The sequence below is a fragment of the Drosophila obscura genome, unplaced genomic scaffold (assembly GCF_018151105.1).
Source record: "Drosophila obscura isolate BZ-5 IFL unplaced genomic scaffold, ASM1815110v1 contig_137, whole genome shotgun sequence".
NCBI lineage: Eukaryota > Metazoa > Arthropoda > Insecta > Diptera > Drosophilidae > Drosophila > Drosophila obscura.
In genome coordinates, this window is record NW_024542721.1 from 2,209,237 (window position 1) to 2,230,332 (window position 21,096).

A 21,096-nucleotide genomic window follows, 5' to 3' on the forward strand; every position below is an offset into this window, starting at 1 on the left:
CTTAACTCTTTTTTGAGTACGGGTATAAAAAATACCAGAATTCAAAAATTCATTTAAAAAAAGTTCTGCCATAGAAAAAAAAAATATCATCGAACCATTTCTAAGCCACAAATCTTTAAGAAAAAGTTGATTTTGTTCGTTGAGGAAAACTCGTGTCGAGTAGTGTAATTTATACGTTCCTGATGGCCAAGTCGGACGAATGGATGCGGTTTAACCTTCGCCTGGTTCTGCTCCTTACCAATCTTCTAGCGAAGACGTTCGGGTGGTTGCTTGGTTTGGTCAAGTATCTTGTAGCTTGTTCGTTAATAATTTCAGCGACTGAGGGGACTCCAAGGTGTTTGGCGATGTCTCTATTACGGACATACCACTTAGCCCCACAGATATTTCTGAGGGTCTTGTTCTGAAACACCCTGAACTTGTCCAGGTTCGTTTTCGCTGCGATACCATAGACCTGGATGCCATACCTCCATGCAGGCGCCAGGATTACCTTATATATGCGGATCTTATTGGCCTGGATGAGCTTGTTGTTAGGCTTAAGAAGCCAGTAGAGTTTTCTAGCCTTGCTTTCCAGGGCGCTTCTGACCATCCTTGTGTGGCTGGCAAAGGTCAGGCGGGTTTCCAGCGTGATTCCCAGGTACTTATGTTCCTTCCGCTTCTCCAACAGCTCGCCATTAAGAAATACCCCAGGGCACGTTCCTTTCCTAAGCGTGTGTGTCACTACCACACTTCTCAGGGTTCACACATTCCCAGTTCTCAAATCTTTTGAGGTGCCGCTGGAGGTTGTCCGTGGCGTTGAAAACGCAGTTGGCCCTTGACAGGACTGCCGTGTCGTCGAAAAATGTGCATGTTTCACATCGATTGGCTGGGACGTATTGTCAACGCTATTCTAAGGCATATCGTGCGTGAAAAGGCTGTTGTACAGCGTTAGCCCTACCACGCTGCCTTGCGGGACTCCGGCTTCAATCACCTTCACCGTGGGAACTGCTCCGCTCTGTGCGACCTGGAACGTTCTGTCCTTTAGGAAGCTTCCAATAATCAGGAACAGCTGGGGGCTTATCAGGAGTTTTATCTTCGCAAGTAATCCGTCGTACCAAACTCTTTCGAATGCTTGCTGGATGTCCAGGTACGCTGCTATGACGTACTGCTTCCTGTGGAAGCCATCCATGATATGCTCCACCACCCTATGCAGTTGCTCAGGAGTACCATGCCTCAGCCTGAACCCAAATTGGTGATTAGGGATAGCTTGATTTACGGATGGGCTGTCCAATAATCTGCGAAGAATGCAGCGCTCCAGGAGCTTCCCAAAAGTCGGGAGCAGGCTGATTGGCCTGTAATTGGCCAGGTCATTCGGGGATTTGCCGGGCTTATGCAGCATGACAACCTGCGCGGCTTTCCATGCTTTGGGGAAGTGTCCCAACCTCAGCATTGCATTCAGTATTTGTAACAGGTACAAAAATGCTCTGAGTGGCAGCACTTTTGCCACTCTGTTATCTATATTGTGCTTTCCTGGGACCTTTTTATCTTTGAGCAAGCGTGTATCCGTCTTTAGTTCCTGGAGTGTGATTGGGGCCACCGGGAGGTCCATTCGGTGGATTTCATCCAGCTTAGCAGCGTCTTGAATGGTCTGAATCTGCCCTCCAGCTCATCTGCAAAGGCTTTCACCCGGTCCGCTCCTGACCTCGCCCATGAGCCATCTGCCTTCCTTACTGGGAAGCTAGGGGTGGATTGCCGTTTGTATCGGCTCGTGAGTTTCCATAGGGTGTAGTTCGAGTGCACGTCTGCAGTCGCCTCAGATAGTAGTTTTCCGGTGGCTTCGGACTTTAGCGTGGCCAGCTTTTTCCTCAGTCTGTTGGCTCCTCTCCTCACCCTGCGGTCATTGGTGCGGAGGAATACTTTCCTTAGCCTTTTTTTTAGAAGCAGTAGTCCTTCTACTTTACTCGACGTCACGCTATTGTGACTTCCAGTACGCGACGGTTGAGTGACTTGGTGACCTTGTGGGGCAGCATCTGCAGCAGCCTCGCAGATCTTGGCCACAAATGAGTCAATGGCCCCTTCCACTTCCACGGTGGTCCTCAGCTCCGTGTTTAGTTCCAGGGAGCCTTCCAGAATTGAGTATCCTCTTCTTGGCAGGGATCATCTGGAGTGTAGCCGTTAGTTTCGCGATTAGTGGTAAGTGGTCAGAGCCTAGCTCGTGTTCCTCACGGACTGAGAGCAGATTGCTGGGGATCGACTTGTATACGAAAAAGTCCAGGCGACTACTTGGGTAAAAGGTTGGGCTACCCGTCGCTAGTACTTGGGCCGCGCAGTTTGTGAGGGCATCGTGCAGTGCCGCTCCTCTGCGGTCTCCTCTGTAGCTGCCCAGGATTCTGTGCTTAGCATTGAAGTCGCCCCCAATGATGAACCTGGTTCAAAGCTGGCTAAGCAAGCTTCGAACTCTGCACTGGTCCAAGGGGTCGATGGTGGTGGGTAGGCGGCTGCGATCAGTATTTCTCCACGCTGGGTGTCCACCATTACCGCTGCTAGCTGGATCTGCCCTAGTCTTACCTCGTGCAGGTGGTAGTGCGTTATTCCACTCTTTATGAGGACGGTAGCTCCTCCTCTGTCCCTGTTGCTCGGGTGATCCGATCTGCATACATCGTAGCCATCCATCGTGTAATGCCTTCCCTCGATCAGCTGAGTATCTGTGACTAGCATCACGTCGACATTGTGAGCACGCAAGAATAGTGCCAGTTCATTGGAGTTGTGAGCAATGTTCCAGAGTCCGATTGTGAATTTCTGGATGTGTGTAAGGGAAGAGGTGCTTTTGTGCTTCGCAGCTGGTCCAAGCTTTGCAGGATCCCTGCAACTGCTGCTGTGAGATCTGCCACGGATTTTTGTAATCCCTGCATCAATGCATCCAGTAGGGGACCAGGGGTAGGGCATTGGTCTTGGTGGGAGGTGGGCTGCCTGCGGTTACCTTCGAGTACCGGAAAGGAGCTGTTGTAGTCCTGTGGGAGGTATGATGCGTTCTGTTGGCCTCTTTAGTGTCATGCTTGCTGGTGCTGATTAAACTTGGATGCATCTGCAAACAAGATCCCTCGCTGGACAGCCGTCGAGGGGACATTCATCGACCTTCTAGCCCTTTGTGGTGTTTCCTTGGCTCTGAGGTGCAATTTTCACGGTCGATTGGAATTTCTCAGCATCATTACGTGATTTTACATGATCTGTCGTATGCTGCATGCTACCCTCCACAGTTCGAGCATTGTTGGCATTGCAATTGGGGGCACCTGTCCAGTGATCCTCTGAGCACATACCTGTCGCTTCAGGCCGTAGTTTTTTGTGTGATCGAACTCATAACAGCGAAAGCATTGCCGCACGCCGTTGTTCTTCCTGGGCAGCTCAATTTGTACACGTTGCCTACCCACCCTTGTAATTTTGAGACCTTCTTGTTGTTTGTGGCCTGCAAAAGGTCAATGAACCAAACGTTTTGATTTGGAGTATCCCGCCTGACTCCGTCGGCATTGATGATGGGGCTTCTTCTGGACTTCAGGTTATGTAGGTTTACCACCCGATGAATAATATCTCGATTTTATAATTAAATTTCGACCATGACAATTGCCTCTTCGCATACTTAGCAGACATTAGCCAAGCAAATAACTCAATTGATGAATAATTAAGACATCTTCAACTATGTCAAATAAAAAATCGAAGTTCGGATATTAGAACTACTTTGTTCCTGGGATGGTTCTAATTTCTGGAAAGTTATAATTTCTGGAAAGTTATAATTTCTGGACAGTTATTTGTCCCAAAAATCAATAAAAATGAGAAGGAATTGAGTCGCTTCTGGGGACGCGACTCTACTTATACCCGTACTCAGTCAGTATATACATTTTTGAGCTTATAATTTTTTAGAATTTTAGAATTAAAAAAAAAAATTTACGTTTTACATTTTTTTGCTACTTCTATTATCTACATCTACAAAGTATATTCTAAATCCAACATACAGATTATTCATGTACCATTTAGATGGTATTCGCTCGCGTACATAACGAGGCAGAGTGTGCGAGCGAGAAAGTGAATAAGTAGAATTAATTTCTCATTTTGGCTATAATTATGATCCGATCTGATTCAGATTCGGCAATCTGGTAGATATGGGTATTCTCTACGATACTGCATTTAGTTTAGTTTTATCGTATCTTTAAAATTGTGTCTGCCACAGATTTTCGTCCTTTGTGGGGGCGGAAGGGGGCGGGGCGAAATTGGGAAATACACTTGTAGCAGTGTGATATCCCATGACTCTGAAAACCAAACTTGGTTGCCCTAGCTCTTATAGTCTCTGAGATCTAGGCGCTCATCGAGACAGACAGACAGACATGGCTATATCGACTCGGCTATTGATGCTGATCAAGAATATATATACTTTATGGGGTCGGAATCGTTTCCTTCTCTGCGTTATACACATCCACTTTTACGGGTATAAAAAAAAATAGAAATAGTTACGCAAGAGTCTGGATACCAAATTTGGTTGCTCTAGCTCTTTTAGTCTCTGAGATCTAGGCACTCATCAAGACGGTCGGATAGACGGTCATATCTATATATCGACTCGGCTATTGATGCTGATCAAGAATGTATATTGTACAAGAATGTACATCTACAAAGTATATTCTAAATCCAACATACAGATTATTCATGTACCATTTAGATGGTATTCGCTCGCGTACATAACGAGGCAGAGTGTGCGAGCGAGAAAGTGAATAAGTAGAATTAATTTCTCATTTTGGCTATAATTATGATCCGATCTGATTCAGATTCGGCAATCTGGTAGATATGGGTATTCTCTACGATACTGCGTTTAGTTTAGTCTTATCGTATCTTTAAAATTGTGTCTGCCACAGATTTTCGTCCTTTGTGGTGGCGGAGGGGGGCGGTTCGAAATTGGGAAATACACTTATAGCAGTGTGATATCCCATGACTCTGAAAACCAAACTTGGTTGCCCTAGCTCTTATAGTCTCTGAGATCTAGGCGCTCATCGAGACAGACAGACAGACATGGCTATATCGACTCGGCTATTGATGCTGATCAAGAATATATATACTTTATTGGGTCGGAAACGTTTCCTTCTCTGCGTTGCACACATCTAAGTTTACCACAGTTAAGTTTACCTTAACTCTTTTTTCAGTATGGGTATAAAAAATTACAACTACTTCAACATCTAAAGAGATATATTTTGTTAAACTTAATTCATTTTTACAGTATGTTCGGATGCTCTGGAGTATGTTCCGGATGTGGCGAAACTATTCCCCCAAGTGAATTGGTAGCAAAAGCGCTTACTGGAATAAATAATATTGATATACAAAGTCAACAAAAACAAATAATTAACTGTGTATTTCATCTAAGGTGCTTTAGTTGTGCAAAGTGTGGCTCAAGTCTACGGCCTGGCGATAGGTATGTATGTCTATATTTTTTAGAATTTGATAGCTAAGTTATTTTTGTGAAGATGTTTATCTCACAGTCATGCTCGGGCTTTCGCCAATTTTTGGCGATAACGATTTGGGAAAAATTTGCACGAATGGAACTTTGTGTGCTCCGCTCTCGTACAAATTTGTTTGCCATATTTATCTTAATAACAAAACTGGTTTTTTTTTTTTAATTTAAATGTTTTAGTTAAAGCTTAGTACTTAGACGCGCTAAATTTTACGTCGACCGAAATTGGGGATTATATTCGTATGAAATCGATAAGAAATCCCTGTTTTTTGGTCAACCGAAAAGTGCCCATCTCGAGCGGAACATAGAAATATTCTATCTTTCGTCGTTCAAAAGGCACATACACACTCCCATTAAAAATGGAAGGAAACAAGTGCAAGACAGCTACAAAGGGGCAATAATAAAGACAGATTAAATCTAATTAAGGCAGTCGAATGAATAGCGATTATATAGATATTATTATTTATTAATATTATACCCGGTATGTACTCATTTAAATCAGTTAAAGTTTAAAAGGATATAAAAAAGATCTTGATTGCATTTCTGTCCCGCAGGATCGGATTTATCTAACATTGCGGGGTGCATTGCTGTCCTTCAGCTCTACATCGCCCACAAATAAAACATTTCTGCTGGCTTTAATGCAAAATTTAAAATTTTAACAGATTTCTGTTTGAAAACAAACACAAAACAGTGTAACCGTAGAGCATACACTTTGGTCACACTGGGAGGCGAGCGGAATATACGTAAAATTTAGCGCTGAGTACTAGACTTTAATCTGTATTCTTTCGACTTAATTAGATTAAATTTGTCTTCATAATTGCACTTTTCTAACCAGCTTGATTATTCTAGTCGACACTACATTTCCACTGTGGCCCAAAATGACTTTTTCTAATAGATTTCGGGATTTAAAATGATTTAATTTATTTTTAGAATTTAAAAAAAATCTGTTTTTTTTTTTAGTTTTTAGTTTTAGTCTGACGCATTTATTAGGCGTCGTTTAAGGTATTGTTCATTAAAATCTATGGAGAGACGGTGGAGCTATAATTAGTTAACCAAACCGAAAAAAATAGACAAAAAATACTTTTTGGAAGGTTGCGGGCCCAACTGCCGATTGGGAACAAAGCAAACTGTTACTGTTCTAAAAATAATTTCAGTTTTGTGGCTGTCTCCCCTTGTCAATCAAATAAGATTCCCATTGTTTCCATTGTGTATTAAAACAGCCTTTAAACTTTCCCTACTGCTCTTAAGCCCCACCAAATCGTTCAATTGTTCCTGTGAAAGAGGTTTGCAATATTTATATTCTCCTGATTGGTCATTACTTGAATCCGTTGTTCCATGCGACGAAGACGACAGGTCCTTTATGTTTCCTTCATAAATTTTCCTTCATAATTTTGGCAGTTGGACCAGCAACGTACCGTACGGTATTTTTCAGGTAAAATTCAAAACTCGTTGAAATTGAATTCGAGCGAGCGCACCGAGAACTTCTTTCGTCCCGCATTTTTAATAAAACTTTACGCCACCCAAGTATTTTCGGTCTTTCGCATTTAGAAAAACTATTCTAAATTTTCATGGCGATCCCGGGTGGACGGTTTTGAACTCAAATGAGTTTTGAGTCGTGTTGGCTAAACGGCTTCAACTTGGCCGTTTATTTATCAATTCTTTCATCGATACCTTAAACGACGCCTAATTAATGCGTCTATCAAAAACCAAAAATTCATGCCAAGAAATATTTTTTTCGACTTTTCCTGAGTTTTTTTTTTTCCAGACGTTAAGCTGCAGCTACAAAGTGTCTGGGTCGGATTTATAGCTGCATTTGTCAGATTTTAAGAACTGCAAAGTTCTATGCAACCAGATACTCTGAAAAAAAAAATGAAAAAATTAAAAAAATTCTTCAAAATACAAATAGACGATATTATGGAAGATTCGATGGAAATAAGATAAGTTATAATAATAGAAATTCCGAGAATTTATCTAGTACGAGGGGGGTCACCCATTAATATTTTATTCGACTAGTATTTTCTATCAGCTGATTGCTGAAAAGTTTCAGGCGGGTTTTTCAACCGTGATAATTTTCACTGGAGTGTGGACCGATTTCGCTAATTCTTTTTGTTGTTGTGTATGTTATTGTCAGGAGAAGATTCTTATGAAAGAAAAAATTAAGAAAATTGATCGGAAAAAATAAAATTTAAGAAAACTCGGAAAATGTTATTATTGTTGTATAAAGTTGGTTTCCAGAGCTGTCAAACGTTTGTTTGATTTTTGAATGGAAAGTGTCACATAAAGCCTTGTACTCAGATCGAAAACCTGTTTGCTAGCAAACAGATGTCATATATTTTTCGAGCGACCAATGGTGTGACCAGAGGTGTGCACTGCATTCCGAACGGTTACACTGCTCAGACCGCTGCTTGGTTTTGTTTAAAGGGGCCGCTCTTCCCCAGGCATATCCTGGGCTCCCCAATATTTTATTGGCAAGGTAATGTGTCTGACTATCAGCAGCAGCAGATGGCGACGCCACCCGTGCCGACCACCGTGAAGACAAACTGCTTTGACAGCAATATTTGTTTTATATTTATTGTTAAGTCGCATATTTATGCATTAATTAATATTACATAATATACACTTATCGAATAAGTCAGGTCGACCCATGTAACGGGAGAAATAACAAACGACAAGGCATTGTAGCTGAGTCAACAATAACCGCTTCTGCAGCAATTTCTGCCAACGATGCGATCGCTCTTCAGAGGGCAAAAACACTGGTGCAATTGATGACTATCACAATTGCCCAATAACACAATATCATATTAAATACAAAATAATTTAATATTAATTCCAATTCCCTTTTACCATATTCTTACTAGACTCAGCACTTTCTGTACCTTTTGTTACCTATAAATAGAATTTAAGTTTGTTGAATAAAATCAGTATCAGAAACAGTACCATCACTGCCTGTTCACTCATTCTCTACAACTGAAATCAACAGAGGCTGTCGCCGTGTCTTCAGACCCTCATTTGCTCGACGTAGGAAACCCTCTCCGCAGTCCAACTGGTTCAAGTTCTAGTTGCGACGACAAATTTGTAAACGGTTTATGTACCGTATACATACCAAATCACACACACAAACACACATAAACATTTGGTGAACCCGACGCAGGAAAACCTGCAGATCACACTGAGAAGTCACCAGGACTTTTCAACACAAACTGGCAGCAAGCCACATACTTACGGTAGAATCTCCTACCAATAAGTAGAACAAATTGGCAGATCTGTCACTTTCAGATCATCAGCCAACAAGATCAACGATTAATAATATCAAGATCCCAAGTGCGTTTCACCAGCACAAAACCTCTATCCAGTACGTCGTCTGTACTTATACTTTGACCAACATCGGTTGCGAATAGGAGCGTATCCAGCTGCAAAGCGAATAAAATACTCCCAACGGGAGACATCTAAACTGGGACTCTAACAGACTCCTTCCACCATACCCATCTAGGCTAAAACTACTGAACCTACCCTCTTTACACCATCGCAGAATTTGCAATAGTGTGGTATTCATGCATAAGCTCATTCTCGGGATTGTGAACTCCCAAACGCTTTTGGGACGAATCGATTTTTCGGTTCCCTCCAGACCAACCCGTACCTTCCGCCCCATCCGATTATCCATATGTAGATCTAATTACTCCCAGCATGAACCTTTCCGGGTTTTATGCAATAATTATAATTACTTTTACCATTTAATAACCCCCGAATTATCCCTTGAAAAAATTATATTTAACATTTATCATTACCTTAGTTTAGAAAATGTGTAAATTGTATCTTTCCTTTCTCTCTTGTACATATATAATTAGTTTGTTTTTAATTCCTTTTCCATAATTAGCAGATAATTGTTAATTGAAATAAATAAATAAAACGGGTCAAAGTATAAGTAAGAGGCGAAATGGATTCCCACAAGGAGGAACACGCTGCCGCCACAGAGGCATTAAATGAGTAGCAAGCAATTAGGAACTTCAACAAAGACTCTCCAGAAAGGAAGCAGAATATAACGTAAACAAACAAAAAAGGCGGCTCTCGAGGATGCATGGAATAGATTTAACGAAATCGACACCAAGATATCAAAGGCATATAAGACCGACCACTACGTTAAATTTCGTGAGGACTTGCGTAAAACACTAAAAACGTACGTTGCGATGTTTACTGAAAGCATGGACAAGCTAAATCAGGCATCAAGTGCTCATGTGGGTCAAAATGTCGAACCACAATCGAATGATCGGAGCCAGCAACCAACGGAGGCTTACAGAAAATTGCCTTCACTATGTCGCCGACAAAAGGCCATAGTAGAGTCCATAAAACGCATTCTGAGACAATTCTCAGAGGCGGGAGGACGTACATCAAGTGATTTAATAAAATCACTATGGACTCAAGCACAAGAAGTCCATTTTACTATCCACGAGGAATACGATAACCCAGAGGAAGGAGGATACAACATGGAAGCCTACCTGACCCTGGAAAAAGAGGTTCAAAGTGCATTGGCAAAACCAGCCACATCAAACAATAATGACGTGCAGCTTCCACGCATCAACATTCCTAAGTTTGATGGGGACATACTGAAATGGTCCCAGTTCTATGACCTGTTTTCATGTATGATACATGAAACAAACATGACCACAGTTCGGAAGATGTGGTATCTGAAAACAACCGTAACTGGAGAGGCAGAAAGGTTGATCCGACATATCGATCTAAAGGAAGAAAACTATTTGAGTGCCTGGGAAATTCTGATTGATACATACAAAAATCCCAGAGACGTCGCTAGCACGGTATTAAACCGCTTCCTAAATTATAACACAGCTAATGACGACTCCAAGTCATTTAAAGAGTTGTACGTTACAACTATCGAATCCCTGGCATCACTAAAGGGATTGGGCATCAATATATCCACATGGGATCCAATATTGATTGCCGTCATCAAAAATAAGCTGGATGTCACTAACAGAGCCTTGTACGAACAATCATTGGGAAGCTCAAAGGAACTACAGGCCTTGGACATAATGCTTCAGTTCCAAGAACAAAGAGTTCGAGTTCTAGGAACAGGCAAAAAGACACAAATGTCAAGGAAAAGGCCAAAAGGCACAACATGTGCAACAGTAAACACTGGAAAATCGAAGACGCCTCTCTGCTCATTCTGTAAGAAGGCAAGCCATTGGCTCTACGGATGCGATGAGTTTCGCTCCAAATCACCATCAGAACGACTAAATTGGGTACAAAAGCAGAAATTGTGTGTCAACTGTTTTAAAACAAGCCACAAAACAAATGCATGCCCAGGTCGGACATGTTTTAAGTGCGACAAAAAACACAATACACTGCTGCACTTGGACATACCATCGGGCGTAAGTACAGAACCAAGAGCACCGACGGTTGGCGCAGCAAGTAACAATAATTACAACCTGTTAGCTGCAGCAAAAGTAGCAGTAGAAGCAAACAATGGACAGAGAGCCAATTTCAGAGCCTTGCTGGATTCAGGATCACAGATCAACCTGATCTCTGAACGAATGGCATCAATTTTGTCAGTAAAACTTAATGATACAACATTACGCATCGAAGGAATTGGAGGTCAGTCAAAGACCAGCAGAGCACGAGTAAATGTTCTAATAAAATCACTTCACAGCGGATTTACGCAAAGAATTGAAGCATTCGTACTACCTCAGATAATTGCTGATCAACCAGCGCAGGCACTCGATGAAATGAACTTGAACATACCAAACAATTGCCCATTGGCAGATCCGTATTTCTATAAACCGGGAAAGGTCGACATGCTCATCGGAGCAGAACACTATTATTCGCTACTACTCCCAGACCAAAAATAGCCAAAGTCAGGAGGTCCGTTGCTGCAAAATACAAAATTGGGATGGATTGTGGCAGGAAAAATCAGGTCTGCACACAACTCCGCATCCATTTGTGCAATTGGACTCAACGAGCTAATGGAAAAATTCTGGACTCTGGACAACTTAGAGACGGAAGAAAAACCACGCACGCCAATCGAAGCACATTGCAAAGCTCACTTTATAGAGAACTTACAAACAGCATCGGATGGCAGGTTGATAGTAAAACTCCCTTTTTCCGAACACTCTTCAGCCCTGGGGGGGTCTTTGGAAACTGCAACGAAAAGATTCCTGGCATTAGAGCGACGGATTTCACCAGACACCTGGAAAGACTATGTGGAATTTATGAATGAATATGAAGGACTTGGACACATGAAGATGGTCCCAGCAACTCAAGTGCCGGAGAGACACTACTTCATACCACACCACTGTGTACTCAAACCTGAGAGCACCAGCACAAAGTTACGGGTCGTGTTTGATGCATCATGTAAATCAACAAGTGGAAAGTCTCTAAACGACATTCTGCATGCCGGACCCACAGTTCCGAGTGAACTTATGTCCATTCTACTACGTTTTCGTATACATAAGTACGTATTCACAGCGGACATCGAGAAAATGTACCGACAAGTGTGGATAAATCCAGAGGATCAGTTTATCCAGATGATAGTCTGGAGAAACAATCCATCTGAAGATATCAGGTACTATCGCTTAAAAACAGTCACATATGGTGGTACCACATCTGCTCCATTCCTGGCAACGAAATGTCTGGATCATTTGGCAACTCGGAGCCAAAACAGATTACCTATTGGATCTGCTGCATTGAAGAACGATTTCTATGTGGACGACTGTCTTACTGGCGCGGATACCATTCAGGAAGCGATACAAGTTCAACAAGAACTTAATAAAATATTGCTACCGTTCGGCCTTAAAATTCGCAAATGGTGCTCCAACAACGACCAGCTCTTGAAAGGAATCCCTAAAGAGGACGTTGTCAACGACGTCAAACTAGGTGAAACATTAGAGCAATACAGCGTGAAAACGCTGGGTCTCATTTGGATGCCAAAACAAGACCAACTGCGAGGACGAACCACAAAAAGCCAAGCAACACGCATCACCAAAAGGGTCGTGTGCTCAGAATTGGCCCAAATCTTTGACCCACTGGGTCTTTTACCCCAGTGATAGTCAAGGCAAAAATATTTATGCAACAGCTGTGGGAGATTAAACTCGATTGGGACGATGAACTGCCATTACAACTCCAAAACGAATGGAAGGAGTACCGGGAGGACCTACAATCATTAAACTCAATGGAGATTCCCCGGCACGTATATGATGGAAAAGTGCCAGTCACCCAGGATCTACATACCTTTGTAGACGCATCGGAACGAGCCTATGGTGCGGCAGTGTACGTACGAGCCACCTACAAAAACAATCAGGTCTCTGTACGACTATTATGCTCAAAATCACGAGTAGCACCCACCGCCAAACAATCCCTACCACGTCTAGAACTGTGCGCTGCAGTTTTAGGTGCCGAACTCACCAATCGAGTTAGAAAGGATCTCCATATGAATCTTGACACAGTATCAGGAAGCTTCTGGACTGATTCCACCGTTGTACTGTCCTGGATTAACGCATCGGCGTCCACATACCACACATTCGTGGCAAATCGAATCGCCAAAATCCAGGCATTGACTAACCAATTACAATGGCGTCATGTTTTATCAGCCAACAACGCAGCAGATATCCTTTCAAGAGGAATCCTAGCAAGCAAGCTAAGGGATCATAGTCTATGGCAATACGGACCATTATTCTTGCACGGATCAGGAGATAAATGGACAAAACCACCCATCATTGAGCCCAGCAATCTCGAGAGAAAGGCTAAGCATGTCAGCTTGCCAATCGCATCTAGCTCTCTCGGAGAAGAGTTATACACATGCAGACATAGCAACTCGTTCAACAAACTACAACGTATTGTAGCGTACATGTTTCGCTTCTGCTAAAAAACTAATAGAGCACCTACAACGACACTTTTCGCAGGAGAATTAAGGCGTGCTCGCACTATGATCCTACGAACGATTCAACAAGTTGAGTTCACAGCGGATTTAAAACGCTATAAAACAGTGGATAAAAAGAGTTCGATCATTTCGTTATCTCCCTTACTAGGAGATGATGAGCTCATCCGAGATGGCGGAAGACTCGAAGAAGCTCAAATTCCGTTCAACGCAAAACATCCAATCCTGCTACCGTACAACGACCCAATAGTCAAAATGATTATGCGAGAGCTTCATGAGGAAAATCTGCATTGCGGTGCCCAAGCATTAAGGGCAATCGCAAGACAACAATATTGGATTATCAACGACAAGAAGATGGCTAGAAGCATCATACATAGCTGTATTAGATGCACCAGAGCCAGACCAAAGCTGATGCACCAGATCATGGGCAATCTTCCAGCACAAAGAGTCACGCAAGAACGCCCATTCCTTAATGCAGGCGTTGACTACTGTGGACCAATTATGATCCACCATAAAATCCGAGGAAAACGGCCAGATAAGGCATACATTGCCGTATTCTGCTGCTTCTCCACAAAGGCTGTACATCTGGAGTTAGTAAGTGACTTAACCACAGATGCATTCTTGGCAGCACTCCGGCGATTCCTTAGCAGACGCGGGAAGTGTCAGACTATTCATTGCGACAACGCAACAAATTTCGTCGGCGCAAATAACAAGCTAAAGGAATTGAAAGAAGCAATATTTAGCGAAAAGGCACATGCTCTGATCACAAATCAGAGCATCAGGCCCTCCTCGGGCCCCATCGTTTGGCGGCCTCTGGGAAGCTGCGGTAAAATCAGCGAAAAGGCTGCTAGTTACAACCACAGAAACAGCATCCTTGACGTTTGAGGAGCTGAACACAGTCATAATCGAAATTGAAGCAATTCTCAACTCCCGACCCGTAACTCCAATGTCAAATGATCCAACGGATACAAGTGCGCTTACTCCAGGGCATTTCCTGATCGGTGAACCTTTGACCGCAGCACCCGACGTCAACACCGATCGTCAAGAGAAAACTCTGGTTAAGCGCTGAGAATTGGTTTCACGCTTAAAACATGCATTTTGGAAACAATGGTCTACGGAATACCTCCACGAACTACAAACTCGGCATAAATGGAAAACCACCGCTCCAAACGTGACCGAAGGAATTTTAGTTTTGGTGAAGGAAGACAACCTTCCAGTAATAAAGTGGCCAATGGGTCGCATCATCAAAACTTATCCTGGGCAAGACAGCCATGTACGAGTGGTTGATGTCAAAACATCGTCCGGCGTATACAAACGCCCCATCAGTCGTCTCGCCCCATTATTCTCAGAGCAGGTAGCAACAAAACGCTCCAAAAATGCTATTCAAGACATTGCGGAAATAGAGGAGCCACCAACACAGCGAAAAAGGTTATCATTACCTACACTAACATCCACATTGATAGTGAGGCTAATGCGAGCCGAAGGAACACTGACTACCACACACGTCATTTTCAAGGTGACACTACCGTTAGTTTCAACATTTCAGCTCGAAGTTTTCAGTATCATGCCGATTCCGGTCTGGGACTCAACAAGTTGGAGCTTGTTCAATCTCAAAACGACCATAATCACTGTAAACACTCACCGAGATCAATTCATGGGATGTACTCCAGGAGAATTTCGACGCTGCTTTTAACTACTCAACGCAGAATACATCTGCTTTGATCATCAAACAGTCTTCAATGTCGACAATCGCTGTGAGTTTCAGTTGTTTAACAATAAAACAGCACCTTTATGTGAAGTGACCCACACGAAGGCGGACATGGTGTGGTCCAAAACTCAGCAAGCAAATAAATGGATTTTTGCAACACACTCTACAATGAGACTTCAGGCAGCTTGCCATCAACCATACAACTAGAAGGAACTGGCTTGCTCTCACTGTTACCTGGATGCACTGCTCGCAATACAGAAATAAGCATCAGTACCTTCAGCACAACAATCAGTGAAGTCAAATCAACCTACACTCGATTTGGGGACATACGCTTACCAACGACACCCCTTTCGCCAGCAACTGCACAATTGGAGAACCAGACATCAAGAATCTTCAAGAATTGGAAGATTTACGCCTGCAATTAGTGGCAATCAATCAACAAAGGCTGCCACACCATCTCAACACAGTGCAACATCATCAAATCGCGACTTATGCTGCCCTAGCAATATCAATGCTATTGATTAGTGCGTTCATTCTCCGGAAGAAGTATCAATCATGGAACCCAAGGCCGTCAACAATCAACCAAGCAGAGCCACGCGGATCATCACCCCCGATCCCCATTCCACGCCGCTTTTCAGTCGATTTGGGCGATGGTTGAACACCAGTTCAACGGCCGGGAGAATCTTCAGTCGCATATTTATGCATTAATTAATATTACATAATATACACTTATCGAATAAGTCAGGTCGACCCATGTAACGGGAGACATAATAACAAACGACAAAGCATTGTAGCTGAGTCAACAATAACCGCTTCTGCAGCAATTTCTGCCAACCATGCGGTCGCTCGTCAGAGGGAAAAAACATTGGTGCAATTGCTGACTATCACTATTGCCCAATGACACAATATCATATTAAATCCAAATTAATTCAATATTAATACCAATTCCCTTTTACCATATTCTTACTAGACTCAGCACTTTCTGTACCTTTTGTTACCTATAAATAGAAATTAAGTTTGTTGAATAAAATCAGTATCAGAAACAGTACCATCACTGCCTGTTCACTCATTCTCTACAACTGAAATCAACAGAGGCTGTCGCCGTGTCTTTAGACCCTCATTTGCTCGACGTGGGAAACCCTCTCCGCAGTCCAACTGGTTCAAGTTCTAGTTGCGACGACAAATTTGTAGACGGTTTATGTATCGTATGCATACCAAAACACACACACAAACACACATTAACATTTGGTGACCCCGACGTGATGTCAGGATGGGTATTATTACCGCTGTATACATCCAATGGATGATGTGCGGCTGTAAGCCTCATGTTCGTCCAAAAGTTTTCCTACAGGTGTAGAAAGCTGCCATTGCCTTTTTCTTCCTTTCCTCCGTGTTTCTCTTCCAGGAGAGTTTGGAGTCAAGGATGACACCAAGATACATGGCTTCGCGTGTCGTTCCACCAATTGCTGGTAGTTTGAATCTCGGTTTTTATATCTTCGTGAGAACAGGACCAGTTCTGTTTTTTGAGGATTGACCCCCAAACCGTTCTGGCGTGCCCAGGTAGCGGTGGTGCTTAGTGCGGATTCCAGAAGGTCACTGATTGTGGGCAGAGTTAACCCGTTACCAGTATTACTAGGCCTTAACCTTATGGATATAAGGAGCGGATGCTCCTCCCCAGCTGAAGACGAAGGTCGTTGAGGACTAGGTTCCACGGAGTGCCTCGTGTAACCGTCTTTCTTGACGAGGAGGACTCTAGATTGGCGCTTATCGTTCTGCTCCTAAGAACGCTGTCTAGCCATCTGGTAACCGTCGGGTGTGTGCCAATCTTGGCCAGTGAAGCCGTTATTGACTCGATCCTGACGTTGTTGAAGGCCCCCTCTATATCTAGGAAGGCCGCCAAGGCATATTCCTTATGGCTTAGATTCTTTTCGATATGCCCAACTTCGTGTAGTTAGGTCTCAACTGATCTACCTTTGACGTAGGCGTGCTGAGCTCCACTGAACACTTGTTTGTCTAGCTTGGTTCTAATATATAGATCCATTAGTCGCTCCATCGTTTTTAGCAACAATGAGGACAGACTGATGGGTCTGTAGTGGGGAGATGTGGTTTATCTTCCCGGCCTTGGGAATGAAGAGCACTCTCTCCTCCCTCCACCCATGGAGGACGTACTCAGTTGGGAGGCATCCTTCAAAAATTTTCTTCAGCCATGGTAGTAGGTACAGGCAAGCTACTTATATCATGGCTGGTCGGATGATTTAATGGCCCATTGTCTTGTGCCATTATATCTCGTATGAGATCCTCGATTTCCTCTCCTTGATGATCATCAGTGTCGTTGGTGGCGTTGGATTCGTCACCGGTGGCATCTGAGCAACCCGGGAAGTGAGTACTCATGAGGAGCTGCAGGGATTCTTGGCTGCTCTTTGCGAAGAAACCGTCCTGGCTGCGGAGCAGGCCTGGTGTGGTGGGTGCCTTCGAAAGTACACGTCGAAGCCTAGAGGCTTCAGTGGTACCATCTATGGAATCGCAGAGGGCTGCCCAGGACTGCCTTTTCGCCCTACTACAGGTGTTCTTGTAGGTATTGATGCTGCGGTGATACTCATCCCAACTTTCCTCTGTGTTTGTCACTTTTGTTTTGTTGAAGAGTTTCTACGGCTGACTTCGCTCAGCTCCCGTGTCCAGCACGGGTTGTGATTGGACTTTGGGGGTCGGCTGATCGGGCAGGATTTGAGAAACGCCATCTGTAGAGAATTAATAACGTTCTGCGTAGCTTCCTCCAGTGCTCCCGTTTGAAGAATGTCCCCTTCCGGTGGGTTGGGCAGCACCTTCTATATGGTTGCGCAGAAGCGGTTCCAGTCTGTCCGCCTGGGATTGCGGAGGCCTTGTTCCTCTTCTTGTTCCATTTGATGCTATCCTGTAGTGGTCCGAAAAGAACTCCTTCTTCTCGTCCGTCACAGGTAGTGGACCAGGATGTTGCGAGCCGTGACTTGTGGCTCCGCCTTCTGAGTCTCCTCGCTGTCGAGAGAAGGCCGTAGCTAACTCTGCCTCCGACACTGAGGGACCAGTGCAGACGAAGCTTCCGTCTGTGGTTCCCGGTTCCAGATACTCTATCTTCCCTTTCTGTCTGCGGATCCTTCTGTTGCTTGTGGCATTACGCGATTTGGCAGCTAAGCAGAAAGCTGCCATTTCGGGTTTCCTGCAGTCACAGGATATCGATGCCAGGGGGCCTGCGCTCGCACCCCCAATTTTAAACCCTCCAATTATTTCAAAAATAAATTTTTATTAAACGTTCGACTTACTTCTCATCCAGGCAACCACAATGTGCCACAGTGAAGCATGGCCGGGCCGCTTGTAAAGTATAAAAATGGATATCAGATCAGATATTGATCTAATATCTTTTTGTGTGTTTGCTACATTTGTTTGTGAATTATGTTATCAATCGTGTTGAAAGTGAAGGCAAATGATATCGTTATCAACAACCGCTGGATCGTTCCATACTGTCTGCTTTTGTAGAAAACTTTATCGAACCACTGCAATGTTGAGTACTGCAGCTCCATCAAATCCATCAAATACGTTTGCAAATAAGTCAACAAAGGGAGCGACATGGCGGTGTTTGGCATTGCCGGTTCAAATGTAAACGACGAGGTGACGAAATTTAAAACTTGACGTTATGTGAGTTGTCTTGCGGCTGTTTTCATTTCCGATCCATGAACGTCACCCGATGGCCAGCGTGTGTACTTTATGGACGCAAATGCAGCACAAAGAGCAGAAAGACCACCAGCGACAACATTGACAAATTTCTTTTCGACATGCGAAAGCGATCCGTTTGCAAGGACTTTACTCTATTCGGGAATAGACGAATGCTTCTATCTTCCCTTGCTTTTGGTGAACATTAGAGGCCCTACCTCCTTCGCTTCCTTGCGTACTGTGGATGGCTGTCCTGTGCGCCACTTTTCGGGATGCTTGCCAACGTTTAAATTTTGCTCGAAACGATACACATTGGGACTCAACGCAAGCCGATGCAACTGTTTCTGCGCCAGCGAACCAAATTCGTACACTGTTTGCGATCATCATAGCCACATGTCAGCGTTAAAATGGGGCGAGACAACGTTCGCCGGGTCCGCTAGTCATCTTCCTCTCGTAACCAGATTCCGGTTACCAGAACTCTACTCTCTCGACTACTCGTTTCTTCTTCTCTCCCTGATCAACAATGTATTCATCTTTTATCGAGAGTCCATGAGGATGACGTAGCGGCAGTTGAGATGAACCATGGGCTATTGGTGGATACGGATTCACCACATTTTAAGTCTGCAGATTACTTAGAGCTAATCGAACGGGTGGAAGCAAATAGTTCGAAACTCCCCGATGTGAAAGCGGTAGATGGGTTTATTTATCGTCGCTCAGAACACTCGACAGGGGATCTATTACATGATTCGTATACGTGGAAGCTTTGGATACCAAAAGAGATGGTAAAGGAAGTGCTGGAGAAAGCACATGACCATCCCTTGGCCTCCCATGGAGGGATACATAAGACGTTAGAGCGTATCAGGAGGTATTATTATTGGCCAGGTCTGGTGAACGACGTTAAAACCTACATTACTGCTTGTAATGCAAATCAACAAAAACACCTAATGCCACTTTGAGACCTCCTATTGGGACACCTGCGGAGTCAGAGAGATTTTTCCAACGGCTTTACATCGACTTCATGGGTCTGTATCCGAGATCACGAAGCGGTCATATCGGAATATTTATTGTGCTAGATCATTACTCGAAGTTTGTTTTTCTAAAACCGGTCAAGAAACTAACAGCTGAGCTAATAATAAAATATCTGAAGGAAGAACTTTTCCATACTTTTGGAGTACAGGAAATCATTTTTTCAGATAATGGTTCCCAGTTTAGAGCAGACGCTTTCCAAACTCTGTTAAGAACGCACAGGATAAAACATACGCTCACGGCCGTGCATGCTCCGCAAGCAAATGCATCGGAGCGCGCAAATCGCTCCGTCATAGCTGCCATTCGAGCGTATATCCGTCCGGATCAGAAGGATTGGGATGAGCATTTGAGCAGCATTTGTTGCGCCTTAAGATCAGCAATTCATTCGGGAATAGGCGCGACTCCATATTATATGGTATTTGGGCAGCAGATGATTACATCGGGGGAAACCTATTCGCTTCTGAGGTCTTTGAAATTGCTTGAAGACAGGAATGCAACTTTTACGAAAGAAGATTCGCTGGAGGTAGTTCGTAAAAGGGCCACAGTGGTTATGCAGAAACAAAACGAACGTAATCAACGGCAGTATGATAAGAGATCGCGAATAGTTTCGTATAACATTGGACAGGAGGTGTTTAGAAGAAACTTTAAGCAGTTTCCCAGCGGGGTATAATGCGAAGCTTGGAAATGTATTTGTAAAGGCGAGATTTAGAAAGAAAATAGGACACTCGATCTATGAACTTGAAGATCTGCAGGGAAAATGCATTGGCAGGTATCATGCAAAAGATATGCGGCTGTATTGGCGTAAAAGCTTAAACCCGCAGCCTTGTGGTTTTAGTAAATTAACAGTTCTATCATAGTACCCCAAGTCTGATTTTGGCAGGGGGGTATGTAAGCTACCCTTAGCTGTAGGGCGTTTAATGTTTTAAAGTACCCAGTGGATTTAAAACTCTGCGCCTTAACAGCGCAGAAAGGGCAAGCCACGCCATCTAGTGGTCGAATTGAACATTTGGGTGAAAGGAGACCAAAAGTTGACAGGTGAAGGGTCGAAAAAGAAACCTAGGTTTAGAGAGTCGACGCAGAATGGCGATCGGTCTTTTCTTTTGTGGACGCCGACAAGTGAAGACCAATGTTAGTGGTACCTACTTATATAGAGTATATAGAGGTATGTTTAAAGTGAAAATTAGTGGGAAACAAGAAAAAAAAACATATTCTCAAAGGTGGACTTTTAGCCTGAAGCGAGTGCGCTATTAACGGATACTCTTAGCAGTCGAACGGAAGGAATTTCTCATTTTCTATGGTGCCAGATCCACGGGTAAGTGGAAGGAAGTCTGA

General features: G+C 43.6%; 2 protein-coding genes across 3 annotated transcripts in view; both read left to right on the forward strand.

Annotated features, from left to right (window-relative positions):
- LOC111081322 (LIM/homeobox protein Lhx4) overlaps positions 1–21,096 on the forward strand; it is a 148,939-nt gene that overhangs the window by 84,279 nt on the left and 43,564 nt on the right. The window contains exon 3 of one of the 2 annotated variants that reach the window (XM_041595861.1): positions 5,234–5,318. In XM_041595861.1, coding sequence (XP_041451795.1) covers positions 5,234–5,298 — 65 coding nt within the window. In that variant the 3' untranslated portion in view covers positions 5,299–5,318. Of the gene's footprint in view, positions 1–5,233; positions 5,426–21,096 lie in introns of those variants that run through there. The other variant, XM_041595853.1, reaches the window with a different exon arrangement.
- LOC111076213 (mitochondrial chaperone BCS1) overlaps positions 5,409–21,096 on the forward strand; it is a 93,508-nt gene continuing 77,820 nt past the window's right edge. The window contains exon 1 of the mRNA XM_022369904.2: positions 5,409–5,425. The gene's annotated coding sequence lies outside the window, so the exon portion shown is untranslated. The remainder of the gene's footprint in view (positions 5,426–21,096) is intronic.